Genomic DNA, 26793 nt, shown 5'->3' with positions numbered 1-26793 from the left:
AGCCTGGAGCCGATCCTTTCCCAGTGTATTTTGGGATGGGAGGAGTGTATTTTGTGTACATAGGGATGAATGGCATTTCCTCCACCGATGCATCTTGTAACATGGAGATGGAATGCATTTAGTACCCACCTATCTATACTTGAGTACAAAATGTAATGTGAGAAAACATCTTAAGACTGCCAGGGGGACCAGCCAGAGCCAGTGGTAGGGATGACACTTGCCCCACAGACACTCTGATCAACAGAGTGTTCAGGTTCACAGAGCAATGACTGAGGAGTCTATACAGGCTTTGGCTGGACATGTACCAAAGGCTGAAATTTTCACAGGTTCCTTCCAGAAAACAAATAGGTCACAGAAAAGCTGCATTTCTCATGCAGAAATGATTCAGTTTTTTTTCATCAGCTCAAATCTTTTTGGGGGTAGAGGCAGGGAGAAAAGCACTCTTTAGCTCGGATGTCTGCTTATTTAGCTCTTTGCAATTTCCAAGCCTGGTCCATTTAATGTGCCTGAGGTAATGATTCGGTTACTCATGGATCCAAAATCAGTCAAGATAACCAAGGCTGAACTCAGATTATGAAAGGCACTAGTTGCTTTTCCTTGAGGTTAATGCAATCCCACCAATCTTTTGATTTCTGAATATACGGGGGTTGCAAGCTCTTTGGCTTTTTCTGCTCCGGTCCATAAAACCTTCTCCAGGTAAGATCTGTCTTCTTTTAGCCTCACAAATTCACTTCTAATTGGTGCAAGTTTCTCAATGACTGCCTCTGCTACCACTGCCTTGTAGTGAGCGGTATCAAGGCCAGTACTCTGACGTACCACCTCCTCCGTGCTGAGTCCTGTTATAGCAGAGTGAACAGCGACCAGGTTGGAGACGCCAGGGCGGTGAGCAGGGTCATAGGTCACCTCAGAGGTGAAGTCTGTGACAGCCTTACGAAATTTCAGCATTATCTCCTCGGGGCTGTCTGTTATGTTCACAGTGGCTAACTTCTGAGGGTCTGATTTGGACATCTTGGACGTGGGATCTCTGAGTGACTTGATCTTCTTTGATTCGGCTAAAATCAAGAGAAAATGCAATTACAGAAGAGAGCTCTGCAACAGAGTGACTACGTGGCTAAGCGACATATCGGGAAGCCCTGGGTTCTAATCTCAACTCTGCTATGGTTCACTAGGTGGCCTCTGGCAAGCCGCTATAAGCCTCAGCCTTTCACCTCCAATCTGCATTATAGGGATAATACTATTGACCTATACAAACAGCTCAGGTTTGTGGGTTCAAGCCCCGCAGAACTGAGCCTTCCCTAGAACAAAGCCTCCAACCAGCCCTCCTCCTTCCCTACAGAAAACTTTTATTAGGCATCCCTGTTTTTACATATGAAAGCCCATTTTCTTAAGAGTGTCTGGAAGATGCTACGGGCACAGTGAAATGCATAATACAGTCGTACCTTGGTTGACGGGCGCCTTGTGAGTCAAACTTTTTGGCTCTCAAACGCCGCAAACCCAGAAGTGAGTGTTCTGGTTTGTGAACATTCTTTGGAACCTAAATGTCCGACACAGCTTCTGACTGGCTGCAGGAGCTTCCTGAAGCCAATCGGAAGCCTCACCTTGGTTTCCAAACGCTTTGGAAGTCGAACGGACTTCCAGAACGGATTCCGTTCGACTTCCAAGGTAGGACTGTACTCTATGGAGGACTGCTGAAAAGGATAGCAAAAGAAGTCGGGGCAACACCTAGTACTGGAATAGCAAAGATTAAACACATGCCATACTTTTTCAAAAGCTGCATTTGACAGCCTCTGTTTCCCTTTGTACTCCTTTACTTTGGCACCTGGCTATCTCCACCCTTCTCTTTCTTCTTCAAAAGCTCCCCAAGCCAATTCACTTTACTCAACAGGCAGTCATTTGGTTTTGTACCGTACTAACTTAGAATGGCTGTGGGCACTGGAAAGAATTCTCCGTATTTTTTGTTGAAGCGCCGGGCTGTATCCTGGGTGAGCTCCAAGTGCAGGACTTGATCTTCTCCAACAGGAACATGGGTTGACCTTCCAACAGAAAGAGAAAAATAAAAATGTTGTGTGGGGGAGAGAGGTCATTCACATCTGCTCACTCAAACTGTTTCAGAAAAAAACACAACACCACTGTTGAAGTAAACCACTAGATTTAGCGGGTAATTCATGGATTATCAATGACAGATTAGCTACAATCATAATGTCCACCAGATAACCTGTCAGTGAGAAAGGGACACTGATTCACTACAGAATGAAAAGGACAATCTCACCACAACTCCTGAACTATTCAGTCCCCTTGGTTATATCACAGTGGCCTTCATTTATAAGTTATGGAGCTGTGCATTCTGACTCTTACTTGTAGAGGAGAATATCTGCGGCTTGAAGAACAGGATAGGTAAACAGACCAACTGTTCCTTCATTCATTTGGCTGGCATTCTTCACCTATTTATGTGAAGAAAAAGAAGACACATGCACTTGGCTTAATACCTTTATTTTTTATTTGAGGACAGCTACGATGAGCACAAGAGAAGATGGCAGGAGCCAGGCAATGACAAGGGCAGGCCTAAAGGCTTCACCTGTGTAACAGCTGAACAGGGATAGCCCACCTGCCAACTAAGCTAAGAAAGACTCGCAGAAACCTCACCTTCCATTGTGGAAAGTGCTGCAGGCGTGGCATGCTTGTAAGACATCCCAGAATCCAGCCAAGCTCTGCATGCTCAGGCACCTGAAACAAATCAAGATAGGCAATTAATTAGGTACAAAGGGTTTTCACAAAAGCACAGCCCTAGTAGCAGTCCCCACTTGCAAACAAGGACAGCATGTTTATGAACATATAGAGCTGTCTTTCTATGATAATGTCATGGACTGGTTGGGCGCAGAGGAATGATGGGAGGAACCAGCAGGGGAAGAAGGCTCAGAGCCTGGGGAGTGGTGGTAGGGCAATGATGAATGGTCACAGGGAAAAGACTGGGAATAGGAGGTGTCAGAAGTTGAAGAGGTAATAGGGCTTAGTGAGCGGGGAGAGTCTGTGGCAGAGAGCAGTCCAGAATCAGAGGCAGAAGCTGAAGCAGGAGAGTGGAATGAGGGAGGCCAAGAGGCAGAGATGAGACAGGCTGGGTGTCTCCCCCTCCACCTGCAACAAGCTGCCCTCCCCACATCTCCCAGAACCAGAAGAGGCAAGAAATGGATGGAGGAAAGGTTGGCTTTACACAGGCGCAGTCTCTGATTGCTTGGAAAAAAAACTGTGGTGAAGAGGCGGTGATATTCAGTCTCGGCAACTGATTTTCATGGAGGAAGACCACTGGGAATGAGCTGCTCAAGTCATTAGGCCTGACACTCAACCGAGTCTGTGGAGGTTGTGCTTTTGCTAATAAACAGTTAACTCCATGCTTGAACTGTGTGATCTGTCACTCCTGTGACAGATAACCAGTTTGCTTGTGTTGGACCATCAACTACGCCAGGGGTAGGCAACCTAAGGCCCGTGGGCCGGATGCGGCCCAATTGCCTTCTAAATCCGGCCTGCGGACAGTCAGGGAATCAGTGTGTTTTTACATGAGTAGAATGTGTCCTTTTATTTAAAATGCACCTCTGGGTTATTTGTGGGGTATAGGAATTTGTTCTTATTTTTTTTTCAAAATATAGTCTGGCCCATCACATGGTCTGAGGGACAGTGGACCGGCTCATGGCTGAAAAAGGTTGCTGACCCCTGAACTACGCTGACTGCAAACCAGGAAGTGGAAGAGGGAATGAGCATGCACAGCTTGTTCAACACTCAAACCTTGCTCAATCTGTGACATCTGAATCAAGCCCTTTGTCCATTTAGCCCGATGCTGTTTACTCAGACCAGGAGTAGTTCTCCGACATCTTAAGCAGGGGTCTTTCCCAAGGATACTACCTGTGACTGTTTTGATCTGGAGGTGCCAGGGGCTGACTGGGAGACTTACCCTTCCCATAAGTAGCATATAAGCCATTAAAAATGAAAGGTCGTTTGAAGCGCCACACTAAAGTTATTACACAACTACTTCTGTACAGATCTGTGCTACGTAGATCCATGGGGGATAAGAGCTGGTGAGAATGACATATCCTCTTTCTTTCACTTCCAGGCAACCCTCTGAAGTGGCCAAATGAAGCATGGGGTTGTTGCAGCAGCACACTGAGGGTGTGAATGAATCAGGTTTCCGACACAATAGACAGCATGGAAAAGGCAAAGAGACAAAGAAAATGGGGCTCTCATACACTTTAGGAGCGAAGTGGGGCTCTCAACATGAGCACATGGAGAAGACAAAGAGCAAGTGTCTCCCCATATGTGGTGGACTTGTAAAACGGTAAAAGAGTATTGGGAAATGATCCATAATAAATTGGGGGGGGAATGTTTCAAAGTACTCCCCCCCCAAAAAACCCAGAGTCCTTTCTGTTGGGGATAATCCAGACTGAAATTCCCAGGTGTCAAAAAAGGTTATTTATGTATGCTGCAGTATGATTAGTGGGTTAGTTCACCGATTCCTGTTATTTGTTTATTTTATTTTCTTACAGAGCACGAATGGTGGAATGGTACCGTTGACAGAGAAAAAAGGGAATTTCAAAAAAAGGTTATTTATGTATGCCACTACTGCGGCTCGTGTTTCGTTAGCCCAAAAATGGAAAACGAGCGAGGTCCCAACCAAAGAAGAATGGCAACTTAAGTTGACAGAATATGCACGATTCGCAGACTTAACATATAGAATAAGAGAAGAAGAAGAAGATGTGTTTAAAGAAGGTTCTAAAACGTTTATTGAATATATGGGAAATAATTGTGTACAGCTGAAAACGCTGGCAGCTTTAAGTTAAATTCAACAGTGTAAATAAGTTTTGATGGATGCAATAGTGAAATACTGTATAGTTTTTGTAAAATATGCGGGGATTTATTATATGTAAAATGAACCATGGAAAGAGAAGAAGAAAAGTCATTGATATCTTAAGGATGTAAAACGAGTATTTTAAATTGTAAAACATAAAATTTACACACACACACACACACACACACACACACACACACACACACGAAGAGTGTCTCCCATACACACCCATTTTCCTGTTGGTGCTTGGGGGTTGGACTAGGTGTCTCTTGGGTTCCTTTCCAGCTCTACAATTCTATGATTCTATGAAGTGGCGCTTCACCAGACAATCAAATGTGTTGCATTTTCTCCAGGGCAGCCCAGTACTTCAAAATTTTAGAGCCAAGAAATCTGCTACACAGTGAAAGCGAGAGGCGGAGGATAAATTCCTGCCTTGAAAGCCCAGTCCTTCGTTCCTTTATTCTCAGTCATTGTCTGACTCATAATTGTACAAAGACCTCCATCTCTTTACCCTAAGGGACAGGCAAAGTATATTTTCTCAGCTTCAAGAGGAACTGTGAAATTGCATTTTAGCCCACCAGAGTTAACCAGAATGCTGATCTCAAATGCAACAACAGGTCCAAATATGGTTGGAACAACTGCATCATTCTCTCTCTCTCTCTCTCAGAACACACACCCTTCCAAATATTTGGTCCTGCTGCCCAGACCCACTGCTCAATGCATTAGGTAATGCTAACATTAACACATTGTAGAAGGACAGCGCATCACTTGTGGATGGCTGGTCCACGCGAAATATAGAACTCAAACTGGAGCAGTTTATCACTTCATCCTAGAAAACATGAAGTGGTTGGCAGAGGCCAAGTGAATGGATGTTTCACAGGAGGAGACTGGAGACTGACAATACTTAAAAGACAGCTGAAGACTGTGGGGTGAGTGTGCATTGCCTCTGGTATGCACACACCCATTTGATGCCCTAATTGTCCATAGATTCTGCAGGTTTTTGTTAGTGCTTCAAATATTTGCAAAGCCGGAACAACAGTGGCACAATGGGTTTTTTTTTTACCACCTTCAGTTCTCTCTAAAAGAACTGCTGGTTTCCAGCATGTGATGCTAAAGAAGGAAAGAAAAGCTGAGAGATTCTATGCTTGACTTGGGGGAGGAGGAAGCTAACTTCAAATGATTTATGATAGCAAAAGTACCTTTACACTTTTCTCCAGGGTGGATTTGATTTAAATCAAATCGATTTAAAACACGATTTAAATCACTAGTCAGTAAGACTTGATTTAAATCATTTTTTTACAGAAAGTCTCATTCTTGCTGATATAATATTAATACTTACAACAAGATGAAGGTTTCATTTTTGGAATAATAAATTTTCAGAGTAGTTTTTACAGTTATATCAAAAATTACTGATTTGGTTATACTATTAGAAATACATAGACAAATAATTATGAAATTATTGTGAGGTTTAATAAGCTAACAACTTTTCTGCTGTAATTTATTGCAAGGGAAAAAACCAACCATTTCCTTAATAACAATGTATTTAACTAAAACAATAACATTTAGCATGTGTATCCATGTTTGTTAACTGATGTGGTTAAACATTTTTTTTAAAAAAATAGACTGAGTTTTAGCACACAAGGAAAACTTAAAATAAATCTTTATTTCCTGATGAATAGCCTTTGGACTATAATGTAACTTAAATAGAAAACTATCTTTAGAAAGATTTTTCCTCCAAAAGCATATTATTTTAAAAATCCAATTTCAATTTTTAAAAATCTGATTTAATTTTTATTTTATTTTTTACAAAATCATTGTTTTTCCCCCCACCCTGCTTTTCTCACACTATGGAGGCATACACTAAGGAAGAAACCTGCACTTCAGACCTTTAACCTTCGGAAAACAACATTTCCCTCTCCCTCAGTTTTCTCTTTTATAAACTTAAGTTTAAATATTGATTAGTCAAAGATTACAGTCAGAATCAAGTCAAACAGGAAACCACATAGGTTTAGAGAAATTTTGACAAATTCATGGAGGATAAGGCTATTGATGACCACTAGCCATGACACCACATGAGTGGTGGGCGCTGATGTGCTCACGTCCTGCTTATGCCCTTCCCATAGGAAGTTGCCTGCTGTGAGAACAGGATGCTGGACTAGGTGGACCACTAGCCTGGTCTAGCAGGCTCTTAGGTTCTCATAAAATGGGTGGCTAATTTTTTTTCGATAAAGCTGTTTCCCACACTATTTGATACCATTGATCCATGCTTCTGACAAGTATCTCCAGTGTCTGGGTATGATGTTTCTGGCTGCTGAGACTAGGTGGGTTATGAGCTCTTTGGGATGTGAGTGGGCATTATTATCTTGGAAGATGTTTAGTAGGGCAAGTTCTGGGATGACTTCCAATACTTGCTTAGTTATTTTGCATATTTCTTGTATGACTGATGTCCAGAAGAGTTGGATTTCAGGACATTCCCACCACATGTGGAGGTATGTGCCTGTGGAGGTGCATCCTCTCCAGCATTTTGGTGAGGTTGCTGGGTGTATTAGCGCTAGTTACCTTGGTGTTAGGTACCACCTGAAAGTGAGTTTCAGAGTGAGTTCTTTTCTTTTACAACAAATGAAACTGATCTGTAAAAAACGCAACTTGAAAAAAGAGACAATGCATGTATTTTTGTAAATTAATAAATCTTTAATTATATATAAAAAATAAAATGGGTGGCTAACCTTTTTGGGCCAAGGAGTGCACTGCCCTCTGGGACTACATGCCACTGGTTGCTGTTGAAAGAGTGAATGTGGCCACCCATCCCATACTGCCTATCATCATCACTGAGAACCACTGAGGTCCAGATAAAAGTGCTCAGGAAGCAGGAAGGAGTACTACAATCGGCTGCAATGTTTCCCGAGGGTTGGAGATGGCCAAGCACTAGGGAACGCCAAAGAAGAACTGAGAGCTCCTTACTGTTTCACTGAGTCCTTCAACAATGGCTGGCAGGTTGCAGTCCCTGGCACAGAACATCAAAGGAAGAGCAACAAAAGACGCAATTTATAGGGTCATGCAACAATCACCACTCTGGCATGACAGCATCAGTTTACATTAAAGCCCCTCTAATTTTAATCCATCAACCAAATAAACACAGCCGTGTTAAGGGATAATAATAGACTTATTTTCCCCACTGATAAGACACTTGATTTAATAAGGATTTTAATGACTTCCATTCTTGGTGGTTTCTTACATTAAATGAGAAATCTCCAGGCAGAAGACATAACAATTCCTAATCAGACCTACTGATTGCACCCCACCCCAAGCAATTTATTTATTTAGGGCATTCCTATCCAGACTTTCTTCTATCGCAGAATTTAAGGCAACATACATGGAGCTCCAAGGTGGTCCCTCACCCAGATACTGACAAGACCCACACCTGCTGAGCTTCATCTGCAAATGCAAATGGTTCCCTCGAAATGTTGTGGACTGTAACTCACACCATCCCTAGCCATCAGCCATGCATGCTGGCACTGATGGGAGCTGTAGTCCACAATGTTTAGAGGGCGCCACACTCTCTGCCTTTGTACCAAAGGTTGCACAGGATTTCACAAGTTAAGATAGTGAGAAAGAGCTGCTGAGCTGAAAGTTGAGGCATAAAGCTATAGCTGTTCAAACACCAAAAGCAAAATTAACACTCAAAATATCCAGAACTGACTGAAGGCACCTTCTGAAAATTACCATCTTAGAGATGGCAAACACCGTGCGAGTTTATTTATTTATTTTAAAGATTTTCTTGATTTACAAAAGTATGTGCAATGTCTCTCTCTCGTATTCCCCCCCCCCCCATGTAACATTTTTACAAATCAGTTTCATTTGTTGAGACATTAGGAAGAAAAGGGGAAAGGGGGGAAAGATGGGTGGGGGGTGGGATCGGATGATGATGTTTCTATTTTACTTAATATACGTAGGGTTTGATGTCAGCGTTGCTTGTGCAGATTCTCTGTTGTTCACTTGTGTTCCTTTGGTGATGATAGAGGTTGGGGTTGGCCTAGGGTGTGGTTGTTTATTTGTGGTTGGCTGTGGTGGTCTTTGTTTTCAGGTGTGAGTGGGGTGGGTGGGTGTTTTGGATCAGGTTAGCCATATTGATTTGTATGCTGTTGGTGGATTTTTGTCATTGTCTTGTTGGGCTGTGTGTGTGATAAAGGGGAGCCATACCAGGGTGAAGGCGTCTTCTTCTATTTGTCCCCGTGTCAGTTTCAGCTTATTGGTTAATGTTTCTAGTAAGGCTGTTTCCCATACTATTTCATAGCTTTGGTCCATGCTTACTCTTGACAGGTCTGTCCAGTGTCTGGTTATGATGTTTCTGGCTGCTGAAAGTAGGTGGGTTATGAGTTCTTTGTGGTGTAAGTGGGCATTATTGTCTTGGAAGATGTTTAGTAAGGCCAATTCTGGGGTGATTTCTAATACTTGCTTGGTTATTTTACATATTTCTTGTATGGTTGTTGTCCAGAATAGTTGGATTTTGGGGCACTCCCACCACAGGTGGAGGCATGTGCCTGTGGATGTGCACCCTCTCCAGCATTTTGGTGAGGTTACCGTGCAAGTTTATAATACAAATACAACATGCATGCTATCACCACCAAAGAAAACTACGTGAACGAGAGGAAATCCCTACCTCTGTCAATAACAATTTTCTGTATACAATCTCAAAATGTTCTATGTTTTTTCTTTACTCCAGAAGAAAAAGTTTTTAAAAATTGAAATTTTTCACTGAAAGATAAAGTATTGCCGAGTTATTTTTAATGCGACCAGAAATCAACATGGTTTACAAAGGCTTACTTTTAGGGAACCCTACAAACCAGACATTCCTCCCGCCTCCCTTTTTCCTTGCTAGCATAGCCAGAGTTTGCAATTAATCATGACATGGTGAATTATATGCCCTCCAAACAGGAATCAGAAACCCGCTTGAAACCATGGTTTCTGATTCTGGTTTGGGGGGCAAGAATTAATCATATCATTTGCTGATTTGAACATCAGAACAAAATGCAGCTAGTATTAGGCCCAGAAACAGAGGGGCTGGTTATAAAAGAGAGAAGGGGGGATCGTTTGCATTGTGCTATTGGCATGTGATGGTGATGGAAGCAGCAAAGGCATACCTTTCAGGGGAAACCTTTTTACTTCTACATGACAGGACAAGTACTTAATGCACATTAACCCATGACTCTTGTAGATTAGTGGTCTAATGGGCTTTCCTGAAACTAGGACTCTATTTCCAATTTGGCAACTGTTCACTGCATGTTGCAATCAGTACTAATGATTTCCACTTTCCTCTGCCTAGAGGATCTTCCTTTCTTTAGCCCATCCTTTACCATACCGTAGAAGATATCTACAGCCAAGAATTCGCTAATCCTCAAACAGCAACAGCCAGATGTTTTCATAGTGGTCAGAAGGATGGCAAAACCAACGCCCCTAGGAATTAAATGCTAAAGTACTGTCCAGGTTGCATATGTACCGGTAATGAAAAGTGGTTGATTTTCTTTTGTCCGAATCACACACTTTGCCAGTTTCCACAACGACAAATCCTAGACAATGACTGCAATTCTATGCACAGAGACTAAATCCCATTATACTCAGCAGGACCTACTTCTGAGTAGACATGCCCAGGACTACACTGCAAAAGGTGCTGCTAGCGGAATACCAACTAAATGAAAACTTTGCTAGAAACTTAGGCCAAGGCAGTGGCAGTGACATAATATGCAGCAGCTCAAAACCTCTCGTGTCTCCTGATGGAAAAGCCTGTTTTCCGTATAGATATTATCTTTCTCAGAAAATGTTTCCTGCAGCATAGCTAAAAATACTTGGAAGAACATCAGCATTACAAATCCCTCTATTTATTGTTTCCCTTAGGAAGCAAGCTATGTCCATTAGCTGATTTCCCCAAAGATGTGATCATCCAATATGTTGCATCCCTAGAGCTAATCTTACTGGGCAAAAATTCAGTATTTTTTTGCTGGGATTCAGGTGTTCCCTTCTACTCAAGGCAGTCACAGTTGCTCTCCTCCTCTGCAGCCCTTCATCCAGTTATTCCAGAAGTCCTCAATTCTAATCTGTCAACGTACTTTCAAGGTACAACTCGACTTTCAAGGTACAACTGTATTTGAGAGTAGTGCTTCCTGTCCTCTGGTGCTTCTTTCTGTTCGGTTGCTGTATTTTATTGTTTATTGTAATCCACCCTTGCGGGGGTTTTTCCCCCCCGGCCTCATTTTTAAATAAGCAAATCAATGCACTGTGTCTTAAATTATTTTAACATGTGTGTCTCACCCTTCCTCAGGGCAGTATACATTTTACCTTCCAACAACCCTGGCCTGAGGTCAGTTGCGGGGATTCGGTGCTGGAGCTTCCCGTGTGTAAGTCTAGGCCACCTACACACGGGATACCAGTTGCCGGGGATCTGCGGCCAGCATTCCACGTGCGTATTGGCACGGGCGCCGGCCAAGCCTCAAAATCTGAAGGTGCGTGAGTAAGTCGGAAATGAATAGATGCCTCGAAACTAAACTTGAAACCACTTGCGACCTCCTGTACTGTTACCAAAGCAAAGGCGACTAAACTAAGGGCAAAGTTAAAGCACTAAGTGAAACCCCTAACATTTTTAAAATTAAATCAGAACCTTTTCCCCAATAAAGACAGACACCAATGTTTCTTTTATGGCTTTGGCTGACCCGTATAGGCTCTTACACTGACTTTGACCTACCGCTATTCTAAGAGTCCCCTAAACTAAAAGTCCCTACACCGCCAAATCTTCCGCGATGCTAAGGCTAACTAAAACTATACCGCCAAATCTTCCGCAAGCTAAACCTATGCTAGGTCTAAAGGCTATCTAACCTTTACCGCCAAATCTTCCGCGAGCTAGACCCTAACTAAACCTACGCGCGCTTCCAACCCGTCCAACCCTCAGCCCCAAAAACCCCTTAAACTAAACTGAACTAAACTGAAGATAAGCAACAAAAGACTAACGTCTAACTGAACGGCTGTTCAATCCTGTCTATCTCTAACTGAATCCCCAACTTAACAACCCACCAACACGGGGAGCCACAGCCTTTTATTGATAACAAAGTGTGACATCATGATCGATAAATTTACCAATAGGAACGCTGTTGCTGCCCCCCCAAAAGGCGGGAAGCAGAATAAACGACCATTGACAACTTCAAAAACCTCTGGAACTAAACTTTTAGGCGGAGTGATCTCAGTGGCAAAATGCCCACTGAGTCTTACTTTTGCTTTCACTTTTGTGAGGAAGTATACATAAAGTCAGTGTTTTTCAACCACTGTTCCGCGGCACACTAGTGTGCCGCGAGATGTTGCCTGGTGTGCCGTGGGGAAAATTGAAAAATTACTTTATATATAGTCAATATAGGCACAGAGTTAAATTTTTTAACATTTTCTAATGGTGGTGTGCCTCGTGATTTTTTTCATGAAACAAGTGTGCCTTTGCCCAAAAAAGGTTGAAAAACACTGCATAAAGTAGTACACAAATAATCATTAAATTAAACAAATAATCGCGGGTTCAAAGGAACCCACGAAGTGTATTCCCACAGTCAGTCACCAAGCTTCATGTGAATTCTCAATTTAGACTGAAGCTCAACATTCGGCCTACTGCTCAGGGGTGGGCAACACCTCTCCAGCCTGAGAGACACATGGGGGGTGGGGGGGGGTCTGTGCTAGTGATGGGCGGGACAAAATGCAAAAGTGGGCAGGGACACTCACACGTTATCTCACACATTCTCGCATGCTTTCTCCCACCTATCACACACAATGGACACCATTCATTCACTTACTTACTCACAAACACCCTTACAGCCACTTACATTCACACACAACACACATACATGCAGATTCTCATTCCCCACGCCTACAAGCATAATTGCTGTGTGAGGGAGATTTTCATGGAGAATGCAGCTTGGGAGGGTTAACACTACAGCAGTAGTGGAAAGCACAGTGATGCTCACCTGACCTCCCAACAGTCGCTGCTGCTTATTGGGAAGGAGAGTGGGAGGGGCAATTTGGCAGGGGGGTCAGCACAGTGCAAACACACCAGCAGTAGCAGTAGGCTGCTTCTGCTGCAGCTTTTGCACTACTCCCAGCTCCCCGCTGCCTTGCCCCTCTCCTTATTGGTAAGCAGCAGTGACTCAGCTGCTGGGAAGCCACCACGCTGTCTATCCGCTATAGTCTTTCCCTCCCCAGATAATCTCCACAAAGATCGTCCTTGCCCCATGCAGCAAGTACATTTGAAAATGGTCTTCTATTAGAGCTAATTGCTACGGGGGGGGGGGGAGCTACAGACCAGATGGGGAGGCCCCCAGGGCCAGCAATTCCCTATCTCTGAAATACAATGTAGATGGGAGATGACAGTAATAGTTAAATAGAAGGTTTTATTGCAGTTGCTGAGTGATCTCATTTATCAAGCCAATTGACTGATGGTTGATGTTCGCCAACAGGAGCAAACAAGAACACTAACATTTTCCTGATGCCTGGAATATCTCTCTAGACTTTGGAAGGTGACACCCTTTACCTAGAAAGTGTGCCAATTTTGCAATTTGGACTCAAAAAGAGGATTTTTTTTGCTGCTGAGTACCAATGCAGTGGCTCCCAAAGGACTCTCCTTATACATTTGTAAACAGGTAAATATTATGAATACATTGTTAAGTTCTAAAATAAAACGAAAGTTTTGAAACATTATGGCAATACAGTACAGTTTGGATGATCTGTTTATTCTCTAGTGTATAACATCTTTTGGCTGGATTAGGCTAGACGTTCTCCATTTAGTCCTTTTTGTCCCATATAAGTTAACTTTCCTTCCCTCTCTTATAACGAAATACATTTATTATGAAATCAAATGTTGCAGGGTTTTTGTTCTGATGTTATTTTAGTTGTATCCTTTATTGGTTTTATTCAGGGGTGTTGGGTCAGTTCTTTAAACCATGATTATTATTTATTGCATTTATTACATTTGTATCCTATTCTTCCTCCCAAAGGAGTCCAGGGAGGTAAACATTAAAAGGTTAAAGGAGTTCAAGTTTAAAAAAGGCATATTTAAACCATTTAAAAACAGTTCAAGCCCATTCAAAACACTCAGAACAACTAAAACCTTTTAAAAGCAATCACATACCATTCAGTTATTAATTTTGCAGCTGTTAGAAATTGTTATGGTTGTTGTAATTTCACACTAAGAACTAAGAAGAAGAAGAAGAGTTTGGATTTGATATCCCGCTTTTCAGTACCCGAAGGAGTCTCAAAGCGGCTAACAATCTCCTTTCCCTTCCTCCCCCACAACAAACACTCTGTGAGGTGAGTGGGGCTGAGAGACTTCAAAGAAGTGTGACTAGCCCAGGGTCACCCAGCAGCTGCATGTGGAGGAGTGGAGACGCAAACCTGGTTCCCCACATTACGAGTCTACCGCTCTTAACCACTACACCACACTGGCTCTCACTAAGAGTGTCCAAGGAATTAAATAAACAAAAACTAGCAAATGGAGAGTTATGCATATTTGCCAATGTGCTTTCTTGTGTTTAATAACCTCTCTTCATTCCTACCCTCTTCCCTCGCTCTCTCATTTTTTCATTCACATACTACTCATGCAGACAAACTCACATACTGTTCAGACATCTGATCAACACTCAATGGTACTGCTTACTTTGTTCCACTCTTTCCATTAACATCTGTTCCTAAGCTCTGGATGCCGACTTTTCGACGAAACAAAACAAAACATTCTGAGCAGTCAGAACGCCCTTACACATCCTGTTAATTCATCAGCAACCGAGCCAATGGAATTATCTCACAGAAGGTCTCATTTCAAAATATAGCCGACAGACTTCTCTCACCAGTTAAGGCAGTGCGGTTTTCAAAATTCTAACCTGCATATACCCCAGATCAGATCAGAAGAATCTTTATTTGCATCAGCCACTAGCCATAGCAATAAAATAAAACATACTGAAGACAGAGGTAAATAGTTAACTATACAAAATACATTTTGGAGGTTTACATCAATAATCAAATAATATACTGGAGGTTTCTCCCTTTTGTACAATCTGTTAGATGCAAGATGGGGGGGGGGGGAATTTCTGCAAAACTATTACCGGTAAGTTCTGTGATTTAACCTCACATCTCATTTATCTATTGACCACAGTAAGTATCCTAAAAAATTATCCAAACCTGGCTTTGACTTCTAAAGCACATATATAGATAATAACAGATGTGTGGTCTAAGTGGAGCTATGCTCTGTCCACTGAAATCAGATGCAGAACCAGAGGGAGATACTGACCTGGGATTGTTGGAAAATGAAACACTTCTGCGGACTGATGCCACAGGCAAGGAGAACAGCAGTGACGTCTAAGATGCTCGTGCGTAAAACTGTTGGTTCCCTTGGTATGGTGAGGGAGTGGAGGTCCACAATGCTGTATAATACAGAGCTGCATTCTTCCTGTAGCTTCACCCAGCTTGTGATAGCACCAAGGTAGTTTCCCAGATGAGGGATCCCGGTTGGTTGAATCCCAGAGAAAATCCTTTTCAGACCTTTATTCTGGAGCCAAGCCATAATTTAATTAATCATTAGCGGAGCAAACAATCACAGGTAACCAAACAATATGAAAGTTCCCAGGTACATACCTGCAACTTTCTTTGCAAACACATAGGACAAATACAGGCAGTATGGGTATCTGAGCATACGGTAAACTACACAATTACTCTCAATCGCAGCACTTTGGAGGCTGATATGAGCTTCTGTCCATTTCAAAAGGACTCTGACCATGCAGCTTTTAAATTGGATTGTGCCCTAGCAGCTCAATCTTCCACAGTTTGACAGAGTTGTGATGTATTATTCTAAGGCAGTCATTTTTAATTAATAATAATAATAATAATAATAATAATAATAGACAAACAGTTGAAAATTGCTGGGGATCTTGGCAATCTACCTTTTAGTGATGTGCAAGTTGTTAACAAAAATGTCAATGGTTTGTGTAAGCAAAATATAAAATTAAAAATAAGTAATTTACAAGTGATACAGATTTATAGTGTTGGATGCACCACCTCTTAACCCTGCACACTTCTTCCCCCACATAGTCTTTTACTGGGGCCCACAACCCTCATCTTCAGCTGAAACAAAGCCTTAGTAAGTGCATCTGTACTTGCTTATTTCTGTATCTTGCTTACCTGCATAACCCCTCCCTCTAAATTTAGACTGTAAGTCCCTGGATCAGCATCCTATCTTTTTTAAAAAAAACTTTTATTATATTGTAAAACATCACAACAGCACTATAATAACTTACACATTATGGTTTAATTTTTTTTTTAAAAAAAAACACCTCCTAGTCAGCTTTAGGTGGTGAAGACTTGTGTTTTTGTTAAACCAACTGCTTGACTGGTGGGAACAGGAACAAAATTGCAAGGCTTAAATATAAAGAACATAAACCACTGCTGTTTCTCAGTGGAAGACTGGAGGTTTGCTACGATACCAGTTACGTACAGCTATTCGAAGACTGCAAATCTAAGCATGGTTACTTGTGTGTAAGCCTTGCTGAACACAGTGGAAATCTCTTCTGAGTAAGAATTCACAGCATCAGGTTATACACTTCAAAAACAGCTGAAGAGATTATTCGGCTAAAACCTTCATAGGAAATACCGTAGCTGACACTCAAGAAAGAATGTTGTCATGTCCTCAAAAAACTGTAATGGCAGTGTCATTATTTCCAGCTCTGGTTATTTCATTTTTTTTTGCTAGTCCTTTCTTTCTCTGTATGCCAGAATGTTTTTCGGATATTAACCATCTCCCTTATTCCCACGGGAGACAAATATTCTTGTTGACTCAAGAAGGAAACTCTAAAAAGTATGGCAGTCCAAACAGTTACATTATATATATATCAAACCCTGAGATATAACTTGGTATTTGTCTTTTTAAAGAATCCGCTTAAATCATCAATCATAAGTGAGCTCTGACAGACTGATCTCTAAAAAGGAAAGCAACTTTCTGGGTGGCCCATTTTACTTTCCACTTTCAATTGTTAACCAAAGCTCATGTTCAAATGTAATACTTCTTCTTCCAAGACTGTTTCTCCAAATACAAAGGGCTGCTACACAAAACTGCATCCCAGTGTCATATTCACCTCCTCTGTAACGGATAGTGAAAAAAAATTCCCACATTTGTCTAACATCATCACCCTGCTGAGTTGCATTCTCCATATGTGGCAGCCAATGTTGTGGAATAGGAGTGAAAAAAGCACAAATTATATCAGGACAGAGGGCATGCCGTATTTTTCCGTCTATAAGACGCCAATGTATAAGACGCCCCCGATTTTGGGGGACAGCTTTAAGAAAATCCACCCTCGGCACTATCTGTGTATAAGACACCTCCTAATTTTGGACTTTATTTTTTTGGGGGGGACCTAGTGTTATACACAGAAAAATACGGTATTTTACTTGATGCTACGGAAAGAGGGTACCCTTTCTTCTGCTCATAATCCTACCCTTAAGAGGTGCCTCAGGAAACACTGTCAAATTCGTATTTACTTCGTAAATGCAACAGATCCTACACCATACCACCAGCAGCTTTTGAAACCCCTCCCAGTTTCAGAAGTAATCTGCCATGTGGAGAAGTGGGCAGTTGCTGGAGCGGCTGTGGTTCAGCGGTAAAGCACACACACTTTGCATTCAGAAGATGCTGGGTTCAGTCCCAGATATCTCCAGTTAAAAGGGTCACAGAATGAAAGAGAGAAGAGGCAGGGAGAGACCCTCTGACAGAGACCCTGGATAGTCAGCAACAGTCAGAAGAGACAACGCTAAACTTGATGAATCAATAGGCTGACTCAGTAAAAGGCAGTGTTGTGTGGTAGACACATACCCTCTTTCCTACCAGAAAAATGCTGGGTGGTTTTTTTTTTAAGGGAAATCTGCTATCTTGAAGAAAACAGCAAGGTTTCCTTAATATGCAGAACACTTGCAATTTGCTAATTAAAGGTGTAGTATGATGTGAAGCGGGGGGGGGGGGACAATGAAGGAGTTATTGCACTAAGTGCACAATCAAACACTACACCTTGAATACCGTGACCCATTATGGATACTTCAGCAATAACAAAAAATGCACACTGAAGAAGTGTGCATGCACACGAAAGCTCATACCAAGAACAAACTCAGTTGGTCTCTAAGGTGCTACTGGAAATAATTTTTTATTTTGTTTTGACTATGGCAGACCAACACGGCTACCCACCTGTAACTAAAAATATATTGGTTAGAGAGAGTTCATAGAGAAACAACTGAAATGATTAAATGCCTGGAAACAACTAATTTGTTGTTGTTGTCGAGGGGGAAGAGAGATTAAAAGAATCACATATGCACAGTTTAGCTAAATTACAACATTTGCTTTCTTCCATCCCAAGCTTGCCAGGGTCTGATCTATTCCACTTCAAACACTCCAATAACAATACCCTACCCTGTAATCAACTGGAAATAATTTTTTATTTAAAACATTTTCCATGTGCTGATGTTTAAAGCTGGGAAGAGGTGAAGTTACTATTAGGGATTCTAACTGAGAATCTTATTTTCACTATAATGTCCTCACTATCACTATCTCGGCCCTGACCGGCTCTCTGCATCGGAGAAACAATTCACTCATTCAGTCATTAAGAGCTGCAGCAGAGAAAGCTCGTTAAGTGCAAGTAGTTACAGCCTAAGTAGGAACGTGCACGATAGTTACAGTACATCTGTATCCAAGGTGCCTCATCTTCCCACAAACCTGCTATATCCTTTATAAAAATACTGAGCTCAAACTGGATACGGATGAAGGAAATTACATATGCTCCAACACAGTACAACTGTACTGTTATCTGACTGTAGATAAAACTTTATAAGGATAAAAGAAAGTATAAGCTAAGAAATTACTTTGATATATCCACAAAATGTTAACAAAATATTATGTCAGCAGATAATGAAAGCCTCTTAGAAAAATAAATGGCAGTGATAAAGCAGTGGGTTTTTTTTTTTTTAAAGTAACCATTCATCAAACGGGAGCCAAGAGGTTGAATGACACACTATCTGATTAACAGTGTAATCCTACAAATGTCTACTCAGATTTCTCTGCGTACTTTCAGGTGAGTGGGCACAAACTCCAGCCTAAGAGGTTCAAGTAGAGTGGAATTTAATAAACAGATTGTGTATTTCAAAAAGAGCAATACCACATTAACTCCCAATGGTCAGAGTAGCTAGTGACAAAATCAATGGAACTGGATTCAAAACTTAACTTTAAATTACAAATACTGGTGGCACATTTTTAATATTAAAGTGCTTGACACATGCTATGGCACAGGGGAGATAAAATGAATCATGCGGGAAAGAAATATAAATATATAATGGTCTCAGATTAATAAATCGCGCCATTACAATTGTGTAATGAGGGGAATATAAGTGGTAGATTATTGATAGTTTTGGCAAAACGATGCAATAATGAAGTTTTTCCTTGTGCTGATGGTTTTTAAAATACTTGTAACGCTTCAGTTATTATTGCACAATGTTTTTCTGCATTTGATACCTCATTAATAATAAAATACGAGTTGCACAAAGCGTTTCATTTCAACTTAAAATAATATTCATTAAAAATAAGAATTCTGAAATCATAGTGCTAAAAGCCACACTGCCCTGCTACAGGCTTCACTCACTGTTTATTCACCCTGCAAGAGTCAGAAGGCAACATAGCAGGGAGTTCAGTCTGGTGTCATGAAATCATAGGGCTGGAATGTGCTTGACTGAAATGTTGAGGTCAGGACATCAGAGCCACATGCTCAAAAGATCTGGAGTTAGTAAAGGATTAAAAAGAGAGAAAAGGAGTATGTTTCTCAAGAGTTCCCAATGGGCAGAAATATAAGCCATAGGAGATGCCAACTCAGACTACAGCCACTCAAGAATTACCATTTCTGTCCAGAGAAAAAAAAATCCCCTAGCATTGCAGAATTCTGCATAGTACAGTTTTGTGACCAGTCTTAAAATACCTCAACCTTTGCTGGAAACAGGGGCATAAGATCCTACATAAGAACAACAAATTCATTTGCTGAGTGCGGATCCTGATATAGGCAAAATGGCACCAGCCACCCACAAGATCAACAGGCTTGGGAAAACTCAAAGGTTTGCAGAAGTACATGCATGCAGAATAAAAGAACTTTAAAGGAGAGCGGAGAGCTGCAAAACAGCCTACTGAGTAGGGTTGAGCACGCTTGGTACTAACGGAAGGCTGACTGGCAGATGTGGAAAGGGAAAAGGAAAACTAATGGAAGAGAAATATAATGGAGTATCATTAACGGTGGTCTGGCTGGCTGGCTGGCTGGAACCCTGACCACTCTGCACAGCAATATTTTGTTGCAGGTTCCACTTGTATATGTTATGAGCTCCACAAAGTAATTCTGTAGAATGAGGAAAAGTGGTATTCACACTAACCCTGTGAGGCAGAATAGCTTAAGACAGAGCGTCTTTCTAGAAGACACCAATAAGCTTCACTTCCATTGTACGACAGTCCTCCAGTGTGGTGCGTCAGTTGTTTTTACTGGGTGGTTTCCCAGTCTTTGTACTGGGCTTCCAACTCTGCTTTTTTAACTGGCTCAGCTTCTGAGCTATTAACAATCTAACACAGAAATACGGCACGTGAAGCTTTCCCCTCTACTTTTTCCACATGAAGAAAGCTTTGCCTGCTTACATTTTTGTATCATAGTAGATACAAGCACAGAAACGGGGAGGGGGGGTGGAACAGGTGTCAACTACACTATTGCCTTTACACGTTTCTTATTTATTCATCTTTATGAGCAATATAAAAAAAAATGGAGTGGAATTTAGTTAGGAATATTCAAAAGATCTCTAACATACAGATTTTGAGAACCTTAGTATTACTAGGCAGCCAAAGTGATATGGCCATTAATGTGCAGATTAAACAAACTGTTCCAATCTTTTCTTTTCTTTTTGAAATACAGTTATGGCGCACTTGCTGTTAACTGTCAAGGTAAGTCAGTGTTAGCTGGCTTTGAGCCTTTTCTTTGGATTTTGTTTGCACTTTGGAGTAGAAGATTCCAGTTTACAGATCTATCCATCTGTTTAAAGAGAGCAGGTAAGGAAACGATAGGGTCGCAGAGCTAATTTTAAATACAGGTGTGTTTGTGTGCGCACGCTCATATGTATGCAGGCGAGCAGGAGAGAGAGAAAGGACGCAGGAAGAGAGGAGCGGATCGCTGCTGACATGTGCGACAAGAAAGATTGATGGTTTCCCTCTCTAGTTTTCCCTACTGTGAAGGCACGCAGGGGGTGGGGAAGGGGACGAAGAAGCCGCTGGGCCAGCGACAACGCAAGCTGCTTCGCTTATACCACTTTAGCCCTGATTAATGAGGCGGCAGCAACTCAGGAAATGGAGAAGGATCATGCTTAGACTCCCCCCTTATTGTTACTTAGCTATAATTTGAGCCACAGAGTTCCACATGTTTTTAGTTGGTTTGCTAGTTATGAATTTTCAAATCAGTCAGACAAAGAGAAACTGCCGAGAGACCGAAGGAAAGAGCGCGGGGGGGGGGGGGGGGGGGGGAGGGAGGGAGAGAGAGAGAGAGAAACCTGTGTGCAAACTCTTACCTTGAACTGAAGAATGTGAAGTCTGGATCTGCTAGCAAACATAGGGGTTGTAGCCAGTGCTACTCAGGGCAGACCCCACTGAAATTAACGAATGCAAGTTAGTTGTGTCCATGCATTTCAGTGGGCCTTCTCTGAGTAGGACTAGCTTTGGATGCAGCCTGCAGCTCAAGTAAATCACGCACACAAGCTCAGCATATATTATACCTGAGAATAAGGCTGCAATCTTAACTCCACTTACCTGGGACTAAGCCCATCGAATTCAATGGGACTTATGTAGAAGGTTAGGATTGCACAGTAAATCAACAGGACTTACTTTTGATTTCTTTAGGACTGCATTGTTAAATCTATTTAAACTTGTCATTTAACTGCATCAAATACCCATTACCACTATAAGTCGGGGAAATAATAATAGAAACAATATTTGTAATATTTATAAAATATTTGTATTCTTGCATATTTTAAATCCTATTTTATACACAATCTCAATGGAAACTCAGGGCAATTCACATATTACAGTGCAGTAGTTTAAACCCACATAAAAAACACTTAATACAGATTGTGAAGACCGAAAGCAAAGAATAAGGAAAAGTGATACTAGATCAGCAATCTCCAATATTTCCCTGGCATCATTTCAAAATTTTACCATATGCTTAGGTAATATTCTCCCCCTCCTCTGCACATTCCTCCTGTTTTTCTCCTCTTCTCTCTTCTGCCCTTCTCTTCCAAACAATATAAACAATCAAACAAATTAAAATAGTGGTGATACCACTGATAAGACCCAACTTAAGCAGAAGCGTGACCCATTTTGTGGGTTCCAACACACTAAAGGGGAATTCACAAAAATACATAAATCTCCTAATAGAGCCTAGAGAATCCTATCCCTGTATAAATATACAAAGCCTGTATCTGCATGTGGAGGGTGCTCCAATTTCTTAACTCCCTTCATGTAAGATTTCCAGAAGCCATCAGCTGTCTGCTGTGGATAAAATGATTTTAAAAGGCACTTCAAAGTAAGTGGCGCTGAACTAAATGGGATTTTCTTCAGAGTTAACATCCAAAGAATTACACAGTAAATGGACATTTGGTTAAATTCAGAAGGGCTGTTCTTACGTCTGTTTCTTACACATGCCCACAAACCACTCAAAATAATTTGGAAATTATAGAAAACCTTCTATGTGCACATCTTTAACAATGGTTTAAACTTCATCTATATTTGAAACTAGAAATACTGTTTGGAAGTGTAAACCAACTAAGTTCTGAAGAGGAAATTTACTCCCTGGCAAGTTATTCCGAGAAACATCTCAGAAGCTTTATTCCCTTTCTGTACCCATTATTAAACATTTCAAACTGCAGAATCAGTGACCTAAAGGTAGTGTAGAATGCAGCAACCACAGGGTGAGTCTCTGGAACAGGACACACTTATGATCTGCTGTGCGCACTGGCTTCCTATTGCCAATCATGCACAATTCTGATTGTTTTAACCTATACTTTCTAGAACACTTTGGGACTTACCACTATCGCAAATAGGCCAACTGCTTGATGGTAGCCTCTGTACCATCAGGTGTGATTAACAAGGGCTTTCATTTTCAGTGACTTTGAAACTCCCTTTTCCAACATGTTTGACGAAGCCCAAATTTGAGCGTTTTCCAGCAGGCATGCAAGCATAGAAACATCTGCTTGCCAGAGAAATCTAGGAAGTTATGCTAACAACGGGACAGCAAACTTTATCAATATTTTGTATATTTTTATTTTAGATCCTGGCAGCTGCTTCACAATGGAAGACAGAGGACTTCAAAACCCTTTTGGCTTTACACGTGGATGTGAGAAAACACCAGAAATTCAATTTTCATTGATAAACATTTTGGTTGTAAGCCACTTGGTGTGCTAACAAAAAATGATTTAGAGTGGGGAATACCAAACACCTTGGTACTGCATCACTATAAACACGGATGTTTCCTTGATATTTATAGATGGGAAAACTAGCAACAAGTGTTTAGGACTAGGAATGAAAGATTAAGCACACTTACATGGAATTAAGTCCTAGGGAAATAAATGACTCATTTCTATGCACATTTATGTGAGATTAGGATGCAAGACTCTTAGGGATGTGGGTGGCACTGTGGGTTAAACCACAGAGCCTAGGGCTTGCCAATCAGAAGGTTGGTAGTTCGAATCCCCATGACGGGGTGAGCTCCCGTTGCTTGGTCCCTCCTCCTGCCAACCTAGCAGTTCGAAAGCACGTCAAAGTGCAAGTAGATAAATAGGTACCGCTCCAGCGGAAAGGTAAATGGCATTTCTGTGTGCTGCTCTGGTTCGCCAGAAGTGGCTTAGTCATGCTGGCCACATGACCCGGAAAATGTACCCCGGCTCCCTCGGCCAATAAAGCGAGATGAGCGCCGCAACCCCAGAGTCGCCTGTGATTGGACCTAATGGCCAGGGGTCCCTTTACCTTTAAGGATGCAAGACTACTAAAGGCTTATGTTTGTATCTGCCAATCTCGAACCTGAACACTACACTGTATAAGGGTTTCTAGAGTGAAAAATAAACAAACACTGCTCCTCTCCTCCACTGCTGAAACCTTGTCATATAAGTTGTGCGAGGAACATTTTTAACATAATGGCAACCTAATAGTTACTGCTAGGATACCATCAAGGGCTGAAGCAGAGCAACTGCCTTCCCTATTTGACACATTCAACTTTTCATGAATTTTTGAAGCCACTTTTGCTTTAACTGAGTTGTCTTCTGAAAATGCAGAAACTACCACCTCATTTTTGGCTGGCCCCATTTTGTTTCCAAAATGACAAGCATAACATGACTGAAGCTCAGTATTAAAAGAGACAAGTGGATTGGGGTCCTGCAACTAAAGGTGTGTCCAATGTGTTCCAAGCCCCTTAACAGGAGTGCTCTTGTTCAGAAATTGACCAGTGTGAAAAAGGAACCTCGTAATTTAAGACTCACGGGGGTAGGAGGTTTCAGGAGTTTAGAGTGGGAGGACACTGCTATTTATTTTTCTACACACACCCCCAACAAACTTCCTCCAATGTGCTATAAAGTACCAGATGACTCATGTTCATGACTGGCTGATATTTGTAAAACTTAGTACTTTATAGCACATGTAGTGGGTGTTTCTGGCAAATAAGAATACTGCTGAATACATACTACTGAAACTACCACAAACAGTATGCAGGGAGAGGTTTTTTTTAAATCCTTGGGGCACAGATCCCTTTACTTGTAATTCTCACTTCAGAATCACTATACTTACCAAAAGCTATTCTTTCTAATTCTTTCTCTCCCCCATCCGACAGGCCACAGGCCAGCTGCCCTCAATGTTCTGTAGGTCCTGGAAACCCATAAGCCTTTGTTAGGCCATTTCTTGGGTTTCTTTCTCTTTTCAAACTAATTCTGTGTACCTAGGGAGTCCCTTGACTGTGTGGAAACCACTACCTTATATTTTAGAAGATGCTTCACTCCCAAACTGACATACACCCAACTACTTGCTTTGTATCAGAAGGAACAAACAGAGAATCACAGCAAAGTATTACAGTGTATTCCAACTACAAAGAGGTGTGTTCCTGTTCAGGACACAGCCAATGTAGAGCAGAAACCTTGTTTGGAGCTCATGCCTGCAATCTCAAAGATTGCAGTTAGGGATAATTAAGCCCCTTGTTTTTGCCAATATTGCACAAAACAGTCATTTTTTTCTATATACATTTCAGTATGGTGTAAGAGGCCCCTCAGGGTATCTGCAAAGCTTTGGATCCAATGCCACCAACACCTTGCCCCTGAAATGCCCCATTTTGAGGCTTTCTGTCTGCTAACACCAGCAACAAAACAATAGGTTATAGCTTGGTAGCTGGAGTGCAGCTGGGTTTCTGGCTTCCACTCCAAATACACTTCTCTGATAGAAAAGAGGCACTAATGAGCCATCCTAATACTCTCCAGTCGTCCCTGGCATTGAGACTAATTAAAAACACCATCATGTTGTTATCATTACTATTGTTATTATTTATTAATTAAATTTGTATACCATTTTTTAATTCAAAGGTCTCAAGGCAGTTCTCAGAGGATAAAAATACAAGAGAAAAAAACAAAATTTGCTGATGTTCTTTGTGCAGTTTAAAAAAAGGCCAGGTGGCAGTCTTGCAGCCTGTGTTTTGTGAGTCGTTGAGGGAAAGAGGACTTGGAGGAAAAAGGGAATGCTAACAGTCTGTACTCAGGCAGCCACTAGCTGTTGAATGGACAAAAAGAAGAGAAAAGATGCTTAGGCATTTAGACTTACAGGCACCAAAGTTAGTTTTGCAAAGTCCCTTACGATGGGCTCTTTCTTGCAATGCTCTTAATGTTCTTTCACTGAATCATAGAATTGTAGAATATGAAGGGACCACGATCGTCATTAAGTCCAACCCTCTGCAATGAAGCTATCTTTTGCTTAGTAAGTACAACCCCTGCACAACTGCACCCTTATATACAGGAGACACTTTGAACAGCCAGAAGGAACTGTTGTTACTGTTTACTTCCTAGTCCCACTACCACCACTACCACCAATCTATCAAAAACTGTCAGAAATAAATTGCTCTGCACCATGAATACCACTTTATGACTTGCAAGCATGGAACCTGGGGGACCAGAGTTTAATCCCCACTCAGCTATGAAGTTCCCTGGATGATTTAGGGCCAGTCACCATCTCTTAGCTACCTAACCTACTTCACAGGGTTGTTGTGAGGATTAAAAGGGGAATAGGAGAGCCATGTACGCCACCTTGAGCTCCCTGGAAGGAAAATGTGGTATAGAAATGTTATACACAGAGAGAGAGAGAGGTACACACACTCTTTTTCATTTTTCATTTGCCTCGTTCTTATCCCAAGGCACTGAAGGGCAGCGTGAGGTGGATGCGGGGCGGGGGCGCTAGGCGGCGACTAGCCCACTTTCGCCACGCAAGCACCGCGGCCGCGTGGGGGATTCGAATCCAGAACACCGCCCCCAACCTCAACCGCACTACCGCCAGAGCGGCTCCCGGTGCCCCTCAGCCTTTTATTCGTCTCGCCAAGCAGCGGGGTAGGAAAGCGCCAGAAAACGCAGCCATAGGGGCAGGACATACGATAGCTGCCCCTCGGCTCCCGCATTTCTCTCATTCCAAGAAGGGACCACGACCCGGAGCGCCGTTTCTCCCTCTCTGCATTTCCTGAGCCCTGTTACCTGTATGAGGTGAAGCGCCCGGACGCAAGAACTGGGCGCCGCCATGTTGGAAAGGTGGGGACGGTCACGTGACGCCGCGCGTGCGCACTAGGTCATTCATTGCCTTCGCCTTCGCCTCCTCCTCCTCCTCCTTC

The 26793-nt window shown here is 42.0% G+C and overlaps 1 protein-coding gene across 2 annotated transcripts; it reads right to left on the bottom strand.

Annotated features, from left to right (window-relative positions):
- Window positions 1-8: 8 nt before the first annotated feature.
- Window positions 9-26732, bottom strand: WARS2 (tryptophanyl tRNA synthetase 2, mitochondrial). 2 transcript variants are annotated; one of them, XM_033173467.1, is made up of 6 exons: window positions 26660-26732; window positions 15138-15395; window positions 2644-2724; window positions 2356-2441; window positions 1915-2033; window positions 9-1052 (listed from the first exon to the last, which is right to left on the bottom strand). In XM_033173467.1, exons 1-6 carry the CDS (start codon window positions 26702-26704, stop codon window positions 604-606), a joined length of 1038 nt encoding a protein of 345 aa, XP_033029358.1. In that variant the 5' UTR covers window positions 26705-26732; the 3' UTR covers window positions 9-603. The 2 variants fall into 2 exon arrangements, with proteins under 2 accessions (XP_033029358.1, XP_033029359.1); XM_033173468.1 differs by lacking the exon at window positions 26660-26732 and adding an exon at window positions 21464-21557.
- Window positions 26733-26793: the final 61 nt, after the last annotated feature.

This window comes from Lacerta agilis, chromosome 16, assembly GCF_009819535.1.
Source record: "Lacerta agilis isolate rLacAgi1 chromosome 16, rLacAgi1.pri, whole genome shotgun sequence".
Taxonomy (NCBI): Eukaryota; Metazoa; Chordata; class Lepidosauria; order Squamata; family Lacertidae; genus Lacerta; species Lacerta agilis.
Note: the sequence above shows the minus strand (reverse complement) of the source record. Positions and strands in the feature narration are given on the sequence as shown.

Coding starts and splice junctions, on each gene's coding strand:
- WARS2 (XM_033173467.1), bottom strand. CDS start 26,704: ATGGCGGCGCCCAGTTCTTGCGTCCGGGCGCTTCACCTCATACAG. Junction 2,034..2,355: donor GCAGATATTCTCCTCTACAA/GTAAGAGTCAGA, acceptor TTCTGTTGGAAG/GTCAACCCATGTTCCTGTTG. Junction 1,053..1,914: donor AGTGCCCACAGCCATTCTAA/GTTAGTACGGTA, acceptor TCTTGATTTTAG/CCGAATCAAAGAAGATCAAG.